Source organism: Myotis myotis, unplaced genomic scaffold (assembly GCF_014108235.1).
Source record: "Myotis myotis isolate mMyoMyo1 unplaced genomic scaffold, mMyoMyo1.p scaffold_m19_p_6, whole genome shotgun sequence".
NCBI lineage: Eukaryota > Metazoa > Chordata > Mammalia > Chiroptera > Vespertilionidae > Myotis > Myotis myotis.
The window spans coordinates 53,011,799-53,028,848 of record NW_023416368.1 but is presented as its reverse complement, the minus strand read 5'-3'; the positions used below and the strand labels follow the sequence as shown (position 1 = coordinate 53,028,848).

The following is a 17,050-nucleotide window of genomic DNA, read 5'->3' as shown; positions in this document are numbered from 1 at the left end:
AGGAGGGTTGAGGTTAAATGTTTTGTATGGTTGTAAAAGTACAATTATACTTAAAATGCAGCTTGTAAAGCTCCTTTCCATTTGCTCATACTGAAGGCCATGGTGCAATGGGGTGAATGCTCAGTAAATACACTCAAAGCACATGTGACCCGTGAGCCAGCCAGCAGCCGGCTCTGGCCCTGCTCACTGGTGACCTGGGGCACATCACTCCTCTGCCCCTCAGTGTCTGCCACTCGAGGACTGACGCTGATATCTCCTCCTCGGAGCTGTGGGAGAGCGTGTGGCAGGTGTCTGACAAAAGCTAGCTGCTGTGGTTCTCTGTGCTGTCACTGTTGTCCATTAGTGTCTGCAACACTGCAGCAGCTCCGCTACCCCCGCTGTACAGGTTGGGGAATAGGCTCAGAGAGGGAGCAACTTGCCCCAGGCCATGTGGGTGCTTTAGTCCATGTTAGAGTTAGGACTTGAACCCTGGTCTCTTTGGCCCCCAAAACCTTTCCCCTGCACCATGAGGGCACTCCGGACAGAAATACACATTGCGTTTCGAAGGAGCACCCCAGGTCCCCAGGATCCTACCTGGAAAGATTAACGCATCCAACACCATCGCTCATTTAGTTACTTAACAAAGTGTTAGTGAGTGCCACTCTGTGCTGGGCACGGCTCCAGGCCTGATCCTCCCCTCAGGGTTGGTAGAGGGGCATGTTAGTGCCTTATTCTTTACTGTTTACCTATTTTGAAAACTTTCACATATACTTAATGTTTATATTTATCAATGTATGTGTGCATTATAGACCAGAATTTCTACATATAAATTTTGACAGAGAATGGAGAAAGTTATCCAAAAATCCTGATGCCCTAATAATGATATATAGCCATAGCAAACAGCAGATTAATCGGAGTGAAACTTTCTAAATATTTCAAAGCTCTGGCATTCGTTCTGCAGATAAGAAGCATTTCCAAGGGGGAGACGACATTGGACAGTGCTGTTCATCTTCCCACACTGGGGCCACTGTCTAACTTAGAATAACCCAGAGGCTTAGGGTGTCATCCCTCCCATTTGAGCACCAAAACAAACACAAAGCACCCATCCCAAGGGTATGCACAATTGCCCTCAGATAATACCATTGAGACCTGCAGCCAGCTCCAGTGCACAGGGGACTGTGTGAGTGGCCAGGCCAGGCTGGGGAGGTGGGCGGGTGATGTCTGTGTCACAGAGGTTTGGGTCCCTGGTTACCTAGTGCTATCTGGGTGGGCCTCTTCCTTCTCGGAGCATCGATGATCTGGTGTTTATTGGCACTTCCACTCGGCTCATGGATGCTGTCCAACTCTGAACTGCATGTTCTCCTCTCTTGCAGGGAGTGAAGTTGACGAGACCAATCGTATAGCGCAGGAGGTGCCCGGCCTGCGGCGATGTACATATGTACAGGGTTGTGCACAGTCCTGAGACTCGTACTTGTGAATGTTGCTCCGATGCATATTTTATTTTTTTACACACAGAAAATGATATAACTGTTGAAGTGCCTTAAAAATGTATTTGACAAGAGCGTTATTTCCAAAACCGACTTTGTTGGTTACTGCCAGGGGTGGTGCAGTATTTTGGAGTTGTTTAATATTTCTTTTCCTAACGCAGGGAACAGTCATCGTAAGTGACAAAAGCCCCAGCTTTGTGCATACAACTCTGTCATGGTTACTGTACTGTTCAAAAGGAGGTCGTACCATCAGAGAAATGCCCTTCCGAAGACGGGGACTACTTCCAAAGTCTTACTCACAAGTACTTTGATTTACTGTGTGATTTTCTTCTACAACTGTGACATGCCTTTTATCAACTCCACAGGAGTCATAGACTGAAAAGCATAATTTATCTGCATTCCTTGACATCATTTTTTTAGACATTCCTTCAAATAGTTTCCACACAGAAATTCCTCTGTGCCATGATCAGAAATTGTGATAGTATGTGTCTTAAATTTACTATAAGCTGCTTCAAAGAAAAGACCTGGTGGTGGAGTTATGGTCAATTAAGTGACGTTTTGAGGAAAACTACAAGATATGGTTTTCAGGATTTTCAAAATCATAGATGTTTCATTTTTCTTCCAATTTAATTTCTTTCCTATTTTCCAACACACTCGCAAACTCATAATAGCCAAATGTGAGACACAAAAATGTTATCAGTCTGAGAGCATCAGTGATTAATGATGGACTGTATTCACATTCCACGACTGAGAAAAACTTTTCCTGTTACATAGATGTGCTGAGCACAAATCACCCCTGTTAGCCAGAAGCAGCCTGTTACATCCTTGAATTAAGCACACTTACGGCATTTGAGACAAGTTATAAATGAAAATTTCCTTGGCAGGCTTGACAAACGATTGCGACATTTAAAAAAATTTAAATCAGATTGCTGTTATGAATAAATGGAAATATGAAGGTCATAGATGCAAACAGATGTTACAGATACACATTCTTTCTACCCAAATGGAAAAAAAAAAATGGACACAGAAAATGCAAAACCATTTATTGGCCAAATTATTAAGTAAAATTCATTCCCAATTGGGCTTCAGCTTTCAAAACAGTGTTGAATATTTGCCTCTGCGAGTGAAGAGCATTCACTGGACCCAAAGAGAGAATAGAGCAATATGTAAAGTCAGGGGAACTCTCTGCTTCCTGCACACCCTCTGTGACATCCTCTCCATGTGTCTTTCTTGATCTGACAGACAAGATCGGCGCCCGAGAGCACACCGGGGCCACGCTGTCCTCGGCAGCTGTCCTGTTGTTTTGTCAACAAAAGAAAAATCATTCCTTAGAAACCGATCAAGTTCATCAATTGTGTGACTTTGTATTCTTGTTACTACCAGGTCTCGTCTCCTATGGGCTTCTTCTGACTCATTTCAACATCACTGAATTTCACAAATTTCAGAACAGTTATCCTCAGTGTCAATTTTAAAGCCAGTGCCAGACCTTGCGTAAAACTACGCTAAATGGGCTATTTGTCAAGAATTTTCATTGTCGAGACTTTTGTAATTTTGTTTGATACTTTGGATGCTTACAAATGGAGCTCAGAAAGGCTTTTGTGTTCTGTTCCTGTAAACATCTTTAAAGTTCAGAGTAAATGAAATTGAGTTACAATAAAAGCTAGCATTAGAATACTGTTTTTCCCCCCAACTTATCTACCTCTCTTGTCAAACACCTATAGTAGGTGTGTGATTATGGGATAATATTCAACGGAAAATACTATAACATCTTTTGCTTTAAAAAAAAAATCTTTTTTTTTTAATAATCTACATGGTGAATGTTGGTGGCTTTAGTGATATGTTTATGCCTATTTTTTTTACACAAATGCTGTGGCATATTTTTCCATCAAGGAAAAACAGAATTAAAATTTATTTTTAATTCATGTTTATTGGGATTTAATTATTCATGTCTGAAAATACTTTATTATGTTTATGTACTGTCAAGCTATCTGTTCTATGCATTTGTTTTGTCTAAGTGTATTTATGAAAGAAATAATTAGATTATATTTATGTTTACCCATTTTTCCACCTGGATTTTTTTAATGGCTGTTATGAAATTTGATTATTTTAGTGGGTGATAATGTTCATCTCTTCATATGTTCTTTTCTAAGTTTTAAAATTTTTGTGGGTTTTTTTCAAGTTCTTTCCTATTCTGTTTGAAATTAACACACCTCTGGCTAATGTTCAGTGTTTGTTTATGCTAAATACCAAATTTTTTCAAAAGGATTGGTAAAGTAATAAAGTGGATTATTTATGATGAATGGAAGATGAAAAGGATTCTATGATTAAACAAAGAAATGTTTCAGAAATCACAAGAGAACCTGTGTCTTATTTTTAGCCTGATTTCAGATGCACTCACAATGCCTTCTGAGAACCTACAGATTTCTCTTGAGTCACCCAAATACTATTGCATCATTTGTGGTGAAAGAGACACAAGCTCCACCATCTTCCCAGGTTTCCATCTCAGTACTTTCTCCACACCATAACTTTAAAGCCAGAAACAGCCCTGGCTTTTGTATCAGAAATATATGTGTTCTCTGCATCAGAGTTGAGGACCAAAAGAGAAACATACCCAACAATAGTGATAGATTTTAGGTGATCTGAATGCTTGTTGCCCTTGTTATTCTTTTGAGAGATAGAAAAGATGAGACCTTAGAATGCCTTTTCCAAACCCCATGTTTCCTTATGAGCAAGTTACTTTGTTTGAATTCCGTGCCTCCGTGTTCTTCATTTGCTGAGCTTGGTTAGCAGTCTCTTCTCCCTGTGGGGCTGACAGAAGGGTCAGCTGCCCCACCTGGCTTTCCTGTTCGCACCAGGGCAAGGCTGGCCCCCGTGATGTGCCCTTGGAAGATGCCTCCAGTCTTCTCAAACCTTTGCATCGTCTGATTGTTACTTTAGGTTTCTGTCTCCTCCAACACAGTCTTCATCCCCATTTTCCTTCTGTGCCTGAAACAGTGCCTGGCTCGGAGTAGCAGCCACAAAAATGTGTATTGATTTTCCAAACTGTGATCTTAATAGCTAGGTCCTCACCTTCAAAATTTTGAGAGCTCTTACTATAGACTCCCTTTGAGTTAGTTGTTTACCTTGGCTATATACCAAAAGTGAGGTTGCTGGATTATGGACGTTCTATGTTTAATTTCATGAGGATCCCCCATACTGTTTTCCATAAGGACTCTTTCTGCAGTGCTAAACTGAACCCCCCCCCCCCAAAAAAAGCCTTTAATCAAGATCTGCTTTACGCCAAAGCTTTCTGTTTATTTGGGGGGAAATAAAAGGTTCAAGATCCACCCAAAGGTGCTATAGATGAGATGGAAGAAAGCATTCCAGTGATAAAGACACCAAATCGTAAGTGGGGAGTTTTACAGGAGATGATGAGAAGAATGGATGCTCTTGGAAATCTTGGAGGGGCATAGAAGTCGCTCTTAAACCATGACGTCCAGATATAAATTAAGATGCGCTCAGATGTGAGAGATTGCAACACTCGCAGCCGATATTCAGTGCTCCGTGGGGTACGCAGGCCCACCCTGGCAATGCCAAGCCACAGCATGCTGTTCCTCACGCTGGCGTCAGGAGGGATGCTTGGGAGGGCTCTCCCAGGATGAGGTGGCCGAGCCCAGCATGCTCCGCACCACGGGCCATGCTAGGTTCCTCACCCAGACTTTCCGTTTGACTCTTGCAGCCACCCTGGGAGGGGATGTACGTTGCCGTCCCCACTGTGTAGGTAAGGAGACTAAGGCCAGAGAGACCAACAGTGGTTGCAGGCCTCACAGCTCCTAGGGGAGTGGAGATTTCAACTCAGATTTTCCGGACTCCAGAGCCCACACGACTAACCACTAAGCAGACTCCTCCACAACCCTAGACTTCTGGAAACTAGCCTGATTCTAAACTCTGAAATCTGCAACCAAGGTTGATAAACGATGTTGTTCTCTCCTTATGTGGCGTGAATCAAAGCCGCCCCACCCCACCTCAGAAATTCCAGACCATCGGAGGAAGGCCAGGGTTCCTGCAGACACCAGGCCTCCGAGCCCACGGAAGGGAAGGCAGCACACGAGGATGTGGGTCCTGGCCTCAGCCTGTTCCTGCCTCTTCCAGACGTGAAGTCTTGCAGCCGGGCTGTCTGTGCTCAACTGCGTGCTCACTGCTGAAGTCCTGGGGTCTGGGTCCACGTGTGGCCCTTGGAGTCCTAGGCGGGCTTTGCCAGCGTGGCTAGAACTCAGCTGTATTTTTCCACCAGGACTTCCTGCCCCGGGACCTCCATTACCACCTCCTGGGCGGCCATTCTGACAGTCCCTCCCCGCCCCCACCAGCTCCCCGCCAGCAGTCCTCCAGCTCCAGCCCTAAGAATCCCCGTGTGCAAGGAAGACAGCGCAAGATCGCGTGTGTATAGCTCGCTTCTCTGCTCACGAAGCCAAATTGAGTAGCATCATAGGTTTGTTACTGGGGTCGAATGAGAGAACCCCTGCAAACACTTTGTCACAGTGCCTGGCACTGATAAAGTCCCGTACGCGGCGGCTACTATTGCTGTTGAGTGCGGATGGGGGCCGGGTAAACCGAATTGACGTGAGGCCTCAGACAGGTGGAGCCGGCATGGGGCTCTGTGCTGCCCGCCTTCTAATCTATGCAAAAGACCAATGACGAAGTCCGTTACATGTCACTAATCAAGTCAGTAAGTGACCGGGGCACCAGTCTCTACTTGGTCAGTTCATGAAGACACTGCTTTTGAATGTTAAGACGGTTGCCTCAATCCCGGCTTCCAGCCGCATGGGGAGGCGCTCCCAGCCCACCGTGGCTGCCTGGGCCCTGCCCTTTCCTGCCTTCTCCCAAGAACTCCACGCGGAGATTGTGCCCGACTCCCCGCCAAGCCGGAGTCCGGCTGAGAACCGTGATGATGCGGCTCAGGGACAGAGCTGCCGCATACGGATTCTGACTTATGGACGCCTGGCTGGCATGAGTTGTGACTATGGGGCTGGCTCTAGAGCAGACCCTCTGTGGTCCTGTCCTCCCTCTCTGAGGGCCCGTCCTTGAGCTCTGACTGTGAACAGGCTGAAATGTCCCCTTCCCACTTCATCCAGTGCCACCATGGCCCTGAAGTGGCTGTCTGTCCCCTTTAAGGCTCCCCCCCCACCCCCACCCCCATCATCCCTTTAACATTTCTAGGAATTCTGGTCTTTAAGTCTTTCTTCCCACCGGTGGTGGGAACTTTTGAGCCACACCCATAGCATCAGTCACCTTCTGAAAACCAGCAAGGACGCCCAGATCTGTGGCCCTGAGCTCATATTTCCAATTTCATTTGGACATTCGCACCTGAGTATCCCCAAGGCCCCTCTGACCCCACATTCCCTAGAGCAGTGGTTCTGAACCTTCCTAACGCCGCGACCCTTTAATACAGTTCCTCACGTTGTGGTGACCCCAACCAGAAAATTATTTTCGTTGCTACTTCATAACTGTAATTTTGCTACTGTTATGAATCATAATGTAAATATCTGATATGCAGGATGTATTTTCATTGTTACAAATTGAACATAATTAAATCATAGTGATTCATCACAAAAACAATATGTAATTATGTATGTGTTTTCCAATGGTCTTAGGCGACCCCTGTAAAAGGGTCGTTCGACCCCCCAAAGGGGTTGCGACCCACAGGTTGAGAACCGCTGTCCTAAAGGAAAAGTCAATAACCTCTCCCTACATTCACCCTCCCTAAACCAGCTTCTTCTGTTGGCATAGCAACCTTTCCAAACCTGCTTCCTATGTTGGCATAGCAACCAGGCCTAGCTTTCTCCCCCTCAGCCTTCACAGCTCACTTTTAATATTTAGTTAGCAAATTCTCTTTATTCTCTCTGCAAAACTTCTTAATTCCTGCCTTCTCCATCCCACTGCCGCTATCTTAAAAGACCTTTGTTAGTGTTCTTTTTCCCTCCAGGATTGCCTTTCTTCCATCCAGGAAGCCCTGTGCTGACATTTGTCAATCACCTGCCATGTGCTGGGCGCTCTGCTAATGCTTTCCATGAGTTATCCCATTTAGTCCTGTGACAATTTTGGACGTTGATGTAATTGCTCCCATTTTACAGATGAGAAAATGGAGGCTTCAAGAGACCAAGTTCCAGGTGCCAGACTTTATAAGTGACAAAGTCTGGATTTCCACCTGGATGGCTGACTGGGCCAGCACCTGGGCTTCCCTCCCTCCCCCTCTGCACTACTGACTGGATTCTCAGTGCTCCTCACCCCACCCCCCGTCCTCACTCCCCCCCCCCCACACCGCCCTCGTCCCCCCTCACCCCTCCCACCACATTCACCTGCTTATGAGACACTGTCTCTGGTTTTCAGTTGTATAAAGAACATCTTCACTTGCTAATTTCTCACTCATCAGGTTGTAGAAAATTATCATTCTCCACATGTTCCCCCTCCCCCCCGCCCCCAAAATGATCAATTTCTTCAGTGGGAACCTGCTTTGTTTACTCTGTAACCCTGATAACTGACAGGATGCTTGCCTGACGGTAGGAACCTCAATAAATGCTTATGGAACAATGGGTTAACCCTTAAGGCCCACCAGGTTACTTGGCTGGTTTTGGAGGACAGATGTCTTCAGATTATGAAACACCGTTTTTAGAAAGTGGCATGTGACTCTCAGTTATCACTCAGGGAATAGGAATCATCATATTATCTATGGATGCTCCTAAAATGATTTTTTAAAAATGAAAACCATCAGTAAAAATAATGACAATTTTGACCCCAGAGTAATTGAGACCCTTGTGTGAGCTTCACTTTGGGAGCCATCTCTTTGGCTGAAATGCATGTGCATTTCAGGGTCAGGCACCCAACCTGGGAGGAGCATGTGCCTTTTGGACCCAGGCTAGTCAAACAGGCCCCTGCCTCTATGCTCGTCATCTGCCTTCCATTTCCCATTTCTCCTGGACACAAATTCTGGAGCATTAACCTCTCAGTCCCAAATGCTAAGTTAGGATCCAACCAAAATTCAACTGGCTGAGGCGAACACATGGGCAGATCCAAGACAGAACGCTGGGCCAGGCGCAGGGAGGCCCGGGCAGGCCAGTTATTGTAAAGAGAGCCTTACATCGGGGCCTTTTACCTCTGGGTCATGGGTTCAAATCCAGCAAGGCCTGGCCTGACAGAAAATCATTACGGGCTCTGTGTCAGGCTTCCTGAGAGATGGAAAATAAATCCCTGTCTCCGTCCAGCAGGCAAGTGTCCACATCGCGCTTGGCACTAAGCGGCTCTCGACTCCGTGGAGACAGAGTAGAAGTCATGCGACAGTTGCCCGGGTCCCCAAGGTCAGGCGAGCCTGCATGTCAGCGTTATCTGCGTGCGGTCTGACAGCTCCCTCGTCGCACCCGTTCAGCGGCACTTTATTAATCTGGTGGCCGGGGTTTCTTTGAAGACATTGTTTAACAAGTAGTTTGAAATAATGGAACAACTGGAAGGAAAAATATCTGGTTCTGCAGCATCAAAAAAGACTGGCCAAGATCACAATAGAGAAATATCTATTTTTTTTTCCTTGGCAGAGTTGGGCGGGGCGGGGCCTGGCCAGGCTACTACGTACATCCAGAGGAAGGCAGGGGGGGGGGGGGGGGCTTCTGGGCGGGGCCGGGCAGGCCACAGCTGTTGCACAAAGCTCTCTGGGGGACAATTCCCTCTAGAGCAGTGGTTCTCAACCTTCTGGCCCTTTAAATACAGTTCCTCATGTTGTGACCCAACCATAAAATCATTTTCGTTGCTACTTCATAACTGTAATGTTGCTACTGTTATGAATCGTAATGTAAATATCTGATATGCAGGATGGTCTTAGGCGACCCCTGTGAAAGGGTCGTCGGACCGCCAAAGGGGTCTCGACCCACAGGTTGAGAACTGCTGCTCTAGAGTATTTATTTTTATCTCACTTCACCCTCTTAGAGCCATCTAATCACCCATCGAGGGGCATTGCAAGCTTAGAAAGGCCTTTTCCCCTTCCTGTGCACAGACAGGCCCTCCCACCCCTTCAGGGTTGTCCACCAAACATCCACAAGTGGGGCCTTCCTCACCTGCCCGCCCTGCAGGGTCTGGCACAGGCAGAGGGGGGGCGCGACCTGACAGTACTGCAGAGTCCCCCCCCCCCCCCCCCCCGTGTCACTCAAGAAGCCCCCAGTCCTCCCAAGACTCCATGGCTCTGGACAGATGGAGGCCACTGGTTGGTGTGGCTCCCTCCTCAGCGAGCGTGTTGTCTGGGGTTCCCTAGGTAGGCGTGGGGCTGATGTTGGCCCTGCTGTTGGTGGAATCTAGCCAAATCACAACGGATTGGCTGGCCCTCTAGACTCCAGCGTTCACCTGGCTCGTGGGCACCTGGTGAAGGTGTGTGGAGGGACCTGCTGAGCCAGGCCCAATGGATTGGCCGGCCCTCTAGACTCCAGCGTTCACCTGGCTGGTGGGCACCTGGCGAAGGTGTGTGGAGGGACCTGCTGAGCCAGGCCAGGAGCACAGAGGCGGAGAGCCGCCTCCACACTGCTGTCCCGGGAAACCTCTTCTCCTCCTTTCTCTGGCCCCTCCGGCCCTGCTGTTTGGAGCGGGGTCTCCCTCCTCATTTGGTTGAACTGGGGAGAAGCCCAGCGCTCAGGGCCTCCTGCATCGAGCCAGAGCCTCTGCTCCCGCCTTCCTCACTTCCCCAATCCTCTCCCCCCTCCTCCGAGCTCCCTAAGCAGAAAGAAGCCCCCCATTCCCCATTTCCATGTTTCTTCTTGTTCCCACTCTGTGAGGCACATGGGCTGTTAAAGACAACTGAGATCCTCTCTGCTACTGTTCACATAAACCAGCAGCTTCATGCAGAAGCCCCGCTGCATCTAGACTGGGGGTGGGGAGGGGGAGGGGGTTGCCATGTGCGTAGTCCCCCTGACAGGGTCCTGTGCCCCTCTCCCTGACACACTGCACGGGAGGAGGGTTCTAAAGCCGTGTCCCTGTGCACGCACGCACGCGTCCACCTGTGTGTCTAGTTATAGAGTCATACTTGCTCCCAGAAAGGCTGAGAGTGGAGCCGAGTGAAAAGGAGCTGCCGCCACAGGCACTAGGAGAAGCACTGCCCTGAGCCCCGGGCTGCCTGCCTCCCCAACATTCTCTGCTGCCCTGGGTCTCAGCCACCAGCACCCCTTCAGAGTCCCTAGGGTCACCTTGCTTCTCCCAGAGTCCCCAGGGCTTCTCTCAAATGCAGCCTCAAGGTCCCCCCAGTGCACGCCCCTGGGCAGAGAGGCGCCATCTGAGGACTGCCCTGCTGCCCATGAGGGGGAAGAGTCAAGGTCAGCAGAGAGGAATGGCCCCCAAAAAGGCGGGACGGAAGTCTGCCTGACAGGCTGAACCTGAAGGAAGCAGCTGTGGTCCAGTCCCTGGACCAGCCCTGATCTCCAGAAAGTGGGACGCCCGGGGAAGGAGCGCCCCCTGCTGGCCCAGCCCGAGCAGCATGTAGGCAAAAGGGGGCAGCTGCCTGTGAGCCCTGGGCTTCCTCTGCAGCTGTGCTGAGGGAAGAACGAGGGTGCGTCCAAGTGATGGCAAAGGGCTTGCTTGCCTGGACCTATAGAGAGGTTGTTGGTGCTGAGCCTGGTACACGGCAGATGCTCAATAAAACATTATGGAAGAGCCTGGCCGGCGTGGCTCGGTGGTTGAGCATTGACCAGTAAACAGAAGGTCATGGTTTGATTCCAGGTCAGGGCCCATGCCCGGGCTGTGGGCTCGATCCCTGGTGGGGGGCATGCAGGAGGCAGCCAATTGATGATTCTCTCTCATCATTGATGTTTCTATCTCTTCCTCTCTGAAATCAATAAAAATATATTTTTAAAAAACACATTATGGAAGAAAGTGACCTTCTCCCACGGCCCTGCCACTGCTGTGGGGACGCCGCCTCTGAAACGGGGTGAGGATGACCTCATCCAGCTGCTTCCAGGATGAGATGAGGTCAGAAGAGTGAATGATGTCAACACGACAGGGTGAGACAAACGTCGCGATGGAGAGTCGAGTGCTGTGTGTCAAACATGCCTCAGATATAAGGATTTATCGGTTAAAAGGCAGTTCTTCTAATTTATCCCTTGACAGTCTTCTATTCATTGAATAAGAAATCCAAGTTATAGCCCTAATGGTTAGGCCTGGCCTAACCGGTCTGGCTCAGTGGATAGAGTGTCAGCCTGCGGACTCAATAGTCCCAGTTCGATTCCGGTCAAGGGCATGTACCTTGATTGCAGGCACATCCCCAGGAGGAGGTGTGCAGGAGGCAGCTGATCGATGTTTCTCTCTCATCGATGTTTCTAACTCTCTATTCCTCTCCCTTTCCCTCTGTAAAAAATCAATAAAATATATTTTTAAAAAGAGAAAGAAATCTAAGTTATAGAATACCTCTTTCCATCACCACCACCACCCCCCACTCCCCCCCCCAAACACACACACCACCACCACCACCACCAGTGGAACTCAATAGAACCATTTTCTTTTTGGGTGGAAAAAAATTTGTTTTTCTAAATTGGGCTGTGAGGCTGCTCGCTGCCCTGGACAGCCCTGGCTACACAAAATGCGCAGGGCATTCTTCCAGCAGCGAGCCCGGTCTTATTTACACTTATTTACATATCGAGCGAGATCTCCATGGCAGCCTGCCCGGAAGCCCTATTTTTAATTGTTTGCTGCCCCAGCTGCCCCTCTGACCCTTCCTGGCACTCTTCTGAGGATTTCCGGCCACTGCTGGCTTTGGAGGGAAGGGCAGAAGACGAGATGCCTTGGAGGGGATTTCAGCAAAGACTGGACTCAAACCAGAGGCCCCCAAATTCGGCATCTCCTCGCCCTGTTCCAAGGTGGTGATCCTGGGGGCCCAGGGCTGGCTCCCTGGGGAGCAGAAGGGATTTGGGCTCCGGCCAGTGGGCCAGCCTCACAGCTTGGCCAGCTGCATCCCATGTGGACAAAAGGGCAGGGAAGAGGGAAGCAGCTGCCTGTGGGCTCTCGGCTTCCTCTCGAGCTGTGCTTCTGGAGGAATTCGGAATAGTTCCAAGTGAAGGCAAAGGGCTTGCCCTGAAATTTGGACGGGCTGGGTTGGGGGGGGGGTGTTTTTTTCCCCCCTTCCTTTTTAAAAGCAGCATTTCCTAGACAGAGCAATAGAATATAGATTTATAAATATTTTCCAAGAGTGCCCTCTAGTGGAAACCCGAAGGAAGTCACACGGCTCACAAGTGACTTGGATCCCACACTTGTGAATAAAAATAAAACACAAATGAGCGAGACCTCCTTCACACGTGACCTGCAAACATATCGTATTTCTTTCCACAAGTCCATAAAATGTCACGTTGCCTTCGCGGGAGATGGAGCCTGCCTTCAGGCTTTAAAAGGAAATCTCGCTCTACTCTTGGAACTGGAGATCGTCATGTTATATGTGCGGTATTTTGAACACTAAGTGCAGGGACGTGTGCGGGGTGGGACGTGGAGGAGACTCGTTGATTGTATTCCTAGGCTGAGCGGGTGTTGCTGGCCCAGGGCTCTTATTTTGGCTGCAGAGGGAGCCAAGGCTGTAACGGTGTCCAGCCCCAAAGGCCACACACACTGCTGGGCTTTTACCTCGGAGGATGTGGGACAATGAGTCATTTGTGCCTCTTCCTGGTTCGCCCTGGCCAAGGTCAGCTTTCCCACTGGAACCCGGCAGCTTGGCGCAGAGCCGGGGCCGTCTGGAGCCTTTCGGTGCTGCAGAGCCGGGAGGGTGTGGCCCCACCGCACTCCCCCCAGAGGACCCCAGTTCAGGCCTCAAGGCCGCCCTTGTCCACGTCATAAAACCGCATTCACTCTGCTCGGTTAGCATGAGGGGCCGCCTGGCGGAGGCCTGGGGAAATCGCCCTGAATACAGGCTCCTGGGCAGAATTCTGTGACCAGGAAAGTCAAAGGGCTTCAGAACCTTCTCACTCTTTCTGGCAAGTTTTCCCAAAAAACGATGACATTTTACCTGGATGCTGGTTGGATTTCCAAATCATCGCTACACGCGTAGCAATAAAACAGCTGCCATTCACTTACTTCTCCAACAAGAGCGCGCACTCGGCACCAGGCACTGTCCTAGACTGACCACCCGGACAGACGAGGACCTGACCTCATGGAAACTGAATTCTGGCATGGAGATCGGTGATAGGCAAGCAAGTGTGCGATGTCGAGACTACGGAGGAAGACTAACAGAGTGTAATGAATCATAGCAAGGGATGTCTGCCTGGACGCCGTGCCTGAGAAGGTCTCTCCGAGGTTGCACGTAAGCACCCATTTTGCGCCCAATATTTCCCGTGTGAGGGGTTGAGAACGCAAAGGTAAAGGAAATGCAGTCTGCACCTCCAAAGAGCCCGGTGCCCGAAGGTGAAATAATAATTTCCCACGATTTCAAACAGCTGAGCCCTAAGAGCTACGGCTCACAACAAACCTGCCACGTAAGCCGTGTCGCCCCCACTTCACAGCTGTGAAAACTGAGCTTAGGGGCTGGGAGGGCACTTGCCAAAACTGGCAGAGTTCATTGCCAAGGTTAGAACCAAGGGAAATACACTCCTAAATGTTTTTTTCTTTTCCTATGCCATGTTGCTTGGTGGAAATGGGAATAAACAAGGAAATCTCGGCATCTCTGTCAGCTCAAAGTTCTCCCCCCGGCACACGGCACACTCTCGGGTGGGTGGACTGTACGCGGCTCCACCTGCCCCCCAGCACCGGCTCGCGTAGAGGAGGGACCAGCCCGGCGCCTGGTCACACCTGCAGTCACGCGTGTCGCGCCCCTGGCTCTGGGCCGTGGCCCGCGAGTGTGCGATAGACTTCAGACCCTCTCACCCGGAAGTGGTGCTGATGCGACGCTTCTCCACCACACTAACTCGGTGGAGTTACGTCTAAGTCCACACCCAGGGCTCCTCCTCGGTCTCCCTTCACCAGGCCCCTCTCATCCAGCAGCCAAAGGGACAGGGCTCCTGGCTGTGGGAAGAGGTCGCCCTCCATGTATGCAAAACTCGTCACTGACCCGGAGCAGGACAGGAAGGAAGGAGAGGCCGCCAGGAGTGACCCCTGACTACCCCTCGGCTGCTGGTGGGGAAAGATAACAGCCCGCAGCGGCTGCACGGGGACCGCGGTGTGATGGCCCCGCCTCACCTCGGAAAGCCCTGTTGTCCCACCGGCTCTCCCGGGAGAACAGAGGAAGATAATGGGGTCAACTCAGTGGGCAATAGGATTGCTGATTTGGTGTCAACTAAGAACATGGGCCCAGAGAAAATGGGTTGCTCAACCTGCCTTCCAGCCCCGGGACTACAGGGAAGGGGGACAGAGGCGCCAGTGAAGGAGTGACACGAGCTGGGGGGCTTGCTCCAGCCTGAGCACACCTGGGGCTTCCATCAAAGGCAGGTTCCTTTTGAGAAAGGACCTCTGATCCCAGGGAGAGAGGGGAGAGATGGCCTGGGAAGAGGGGCTGGAGGGATCATCTTTAGCTCAGCGCTGGCCTTAGGGCCCAGCTTTGAGAACAGAGGACCCGGGCACACTCCTCAGAGGCAGGGACCCAGCCTTCCTCCCTGTCCTCCCCCCTCCACACACTCCACACACATCCAGTCCTGTCGTGTGGCAGGCGGACAACGAGTGTGCAGGTCAGCGATCTGAATGAATCCGGGCTCCAGTGAAGTCTCCAGCTTCCGATGTGTTTTGTTGAGCCCTTTCCGTCTGAGCTCTCCCTCTTTCTTCCTTCAGTCCTTGATGGAAGGACAAACTCTCATCTTCCAGGTGGGCGTTGACCGGCCCCAGACAGGGCTGAGGTCAGTCACCGGGGCCTTTTCCAGGGCAGAGCTCCGCCGCGGAGGGCTCCTCCATGGAGACAGTGCTGGTTCCACCGGCGGCCTCCGCTTGTCCCCAGAGAACCTGGAGCAGGGGCGCGTCTGTTTGTGCTGGGGCAGGGAGGGCACAGCTGGACCCGACAGCACGGCTCTCGGGGGCCTGGGCGGTAAGCCCTGCCCGGAGGCCGTCGGTGCCCTCAGTGTATCCAGATGGTAAACCTACATTCCGTTTCTTCTATGAGCCACGCACTGTGCGGGATGCCAGGGGACAGAGGAGGAAACAAACGCACAAGATTCTCTACCTTATGGAGCTTATCTTCGTCAGAATCTAGAGCCGTGGGTCCCAGCTCGAGCAGCACGGGAGCCACCTGGACCGCGCTCGAAGCCGTGGACGTGGGCCCCCCTCCCAAGAAGTGCGCGCGGGTGGGGCCGGGAGCCGGATATCCGTGCTCATAGCTGAAGGATGGGGCTGGGTGAGAGGGGCTCTGAGGGGCTTCAGAGAAGCTCCGGTCTTCCCAATGGAGCTGGGAACCCATGCCCCTCCTCCAGACCTTCCCCGAGGCCCAGGCCGGGGAGGGAGAGGGGAAGTATGCTGCTTGCTTTCTGTTTCCCCCGGAATTTCACTCCAGCTTTGGGCTTTGCTTTTATTCCTTAGTTTCCCATCGGGAGTCTTCTGAAAGTTGGATTGCCAATTCGGATCAATTTCGGAGGTGCCCAGCCTGCATCTTCTATCACCCTGGGCCACGGATCTTCTGCCCCCCCCACCACCCCTTCCCATTGGCTTCCTGTTCTTTGTTGCTGGGTTCCATGCTCTCTTTGTCTCCACCTCCTGGATCCGGTAGCCTGCTCAGTCTTCTTCGTGGCCCTGATCCCCTGATCACAGCAGTGACCCAGGAGCTGAAGAAAGGACCCTTCCCCTCCTATCCCTTCTTCTCTCAGCTCAGGCATCTCCCTCTTTCCAATCCTTCTCACCATTTTCCATGCCCAGGTCACCTCTTCTCCTGCCCAACTCCACTCTTTGAGCTCCTCTAGACCTCCGGAGGAGAGAGAAGGCAGCCTGTCACTAGGTATCTGGGGGTGAAATCTGACACGGGGGTGCTCTCACCGTCACCACGCATGCCTGGAATGCGCCCCCGCTCACAAACATTAAAGAGAAAGAACAAACTATGTTTTGCTTTCTAGTTTGTGTTTTCATATCGAGAGGAGTTGATTTTCAGTCCCAGAGGGTCTGAGCCAGTAGGGGACTCAGCTTCATCAGAGGGCGAGGGCTTACACACGCCCCACAAATAATAATAATAATAATAATAATAATAATAATACTAGAACTAATGCGTGCGCTGCATTTGGAGCTTGAAATGATCAGTGGCATTTCCTCGGATGAGGTTAAACATCCCGGCAACAGGGCTGCACATTTGCATAATAAAGATCAGAAGCCACTGCCTCCTACATCTCCCCGGGCACCAGGCGACCAGTGTCCTTGGCTCAGGACACAACTTCCTAATGTGCGTTCGTGCCCGGTCCCGGGCAGCGATTCTCCTCTTTGGCTTGTGTGTGAAATGTCAGGGTTTCCTCTTTTTTTCGTCTCAGAGAACAACAAATTAGGCTTCCCAGTGAGAAGGTGCCGTCTGTAATGGAGAATACAATCTGAACGGGCAGAGGCCGCACCGGTGACCCCTGGCGCTGACCTAGCAAGCCCGAGTCCATTGTTCCCGCCCATCAGTGGACAGGAAAACATCACTTTAGACGTAATCATTAACCATT

At 50.6% G+C, this 17,050-nt stretch overlaps 1 protein-coding gene across 3 annotated transcripts in view; it reads left to right on the top strand.

Moving 5' to 3' along the window:
* SLC10A7 (solute carrier family 10 member 7) overlaps positions 1-2,473 on the top strand; it is a 194,909-nt gene extending 192,436 nt beyond the window's left edge. For all 3 annotated transcript variants that reach the window (XM_036312951.1, XM_036312949.1, XM_036312950.1), the window contains one exon: positions 1,353-2,473. In XM_036312951.1, coding sequence (XP_036168844.1) covers positions 1,353-1,382 — 30 coding nt within the window. In that variant the 3' untranslated portion in view covers positions 1,383-2,473. The remainder of the gene's footprint in view (positions 1-1,352) is intronic.
* The last annotated feature ends 14,577 nt before the right edge of the window (positions 2,474-17,050 follow it).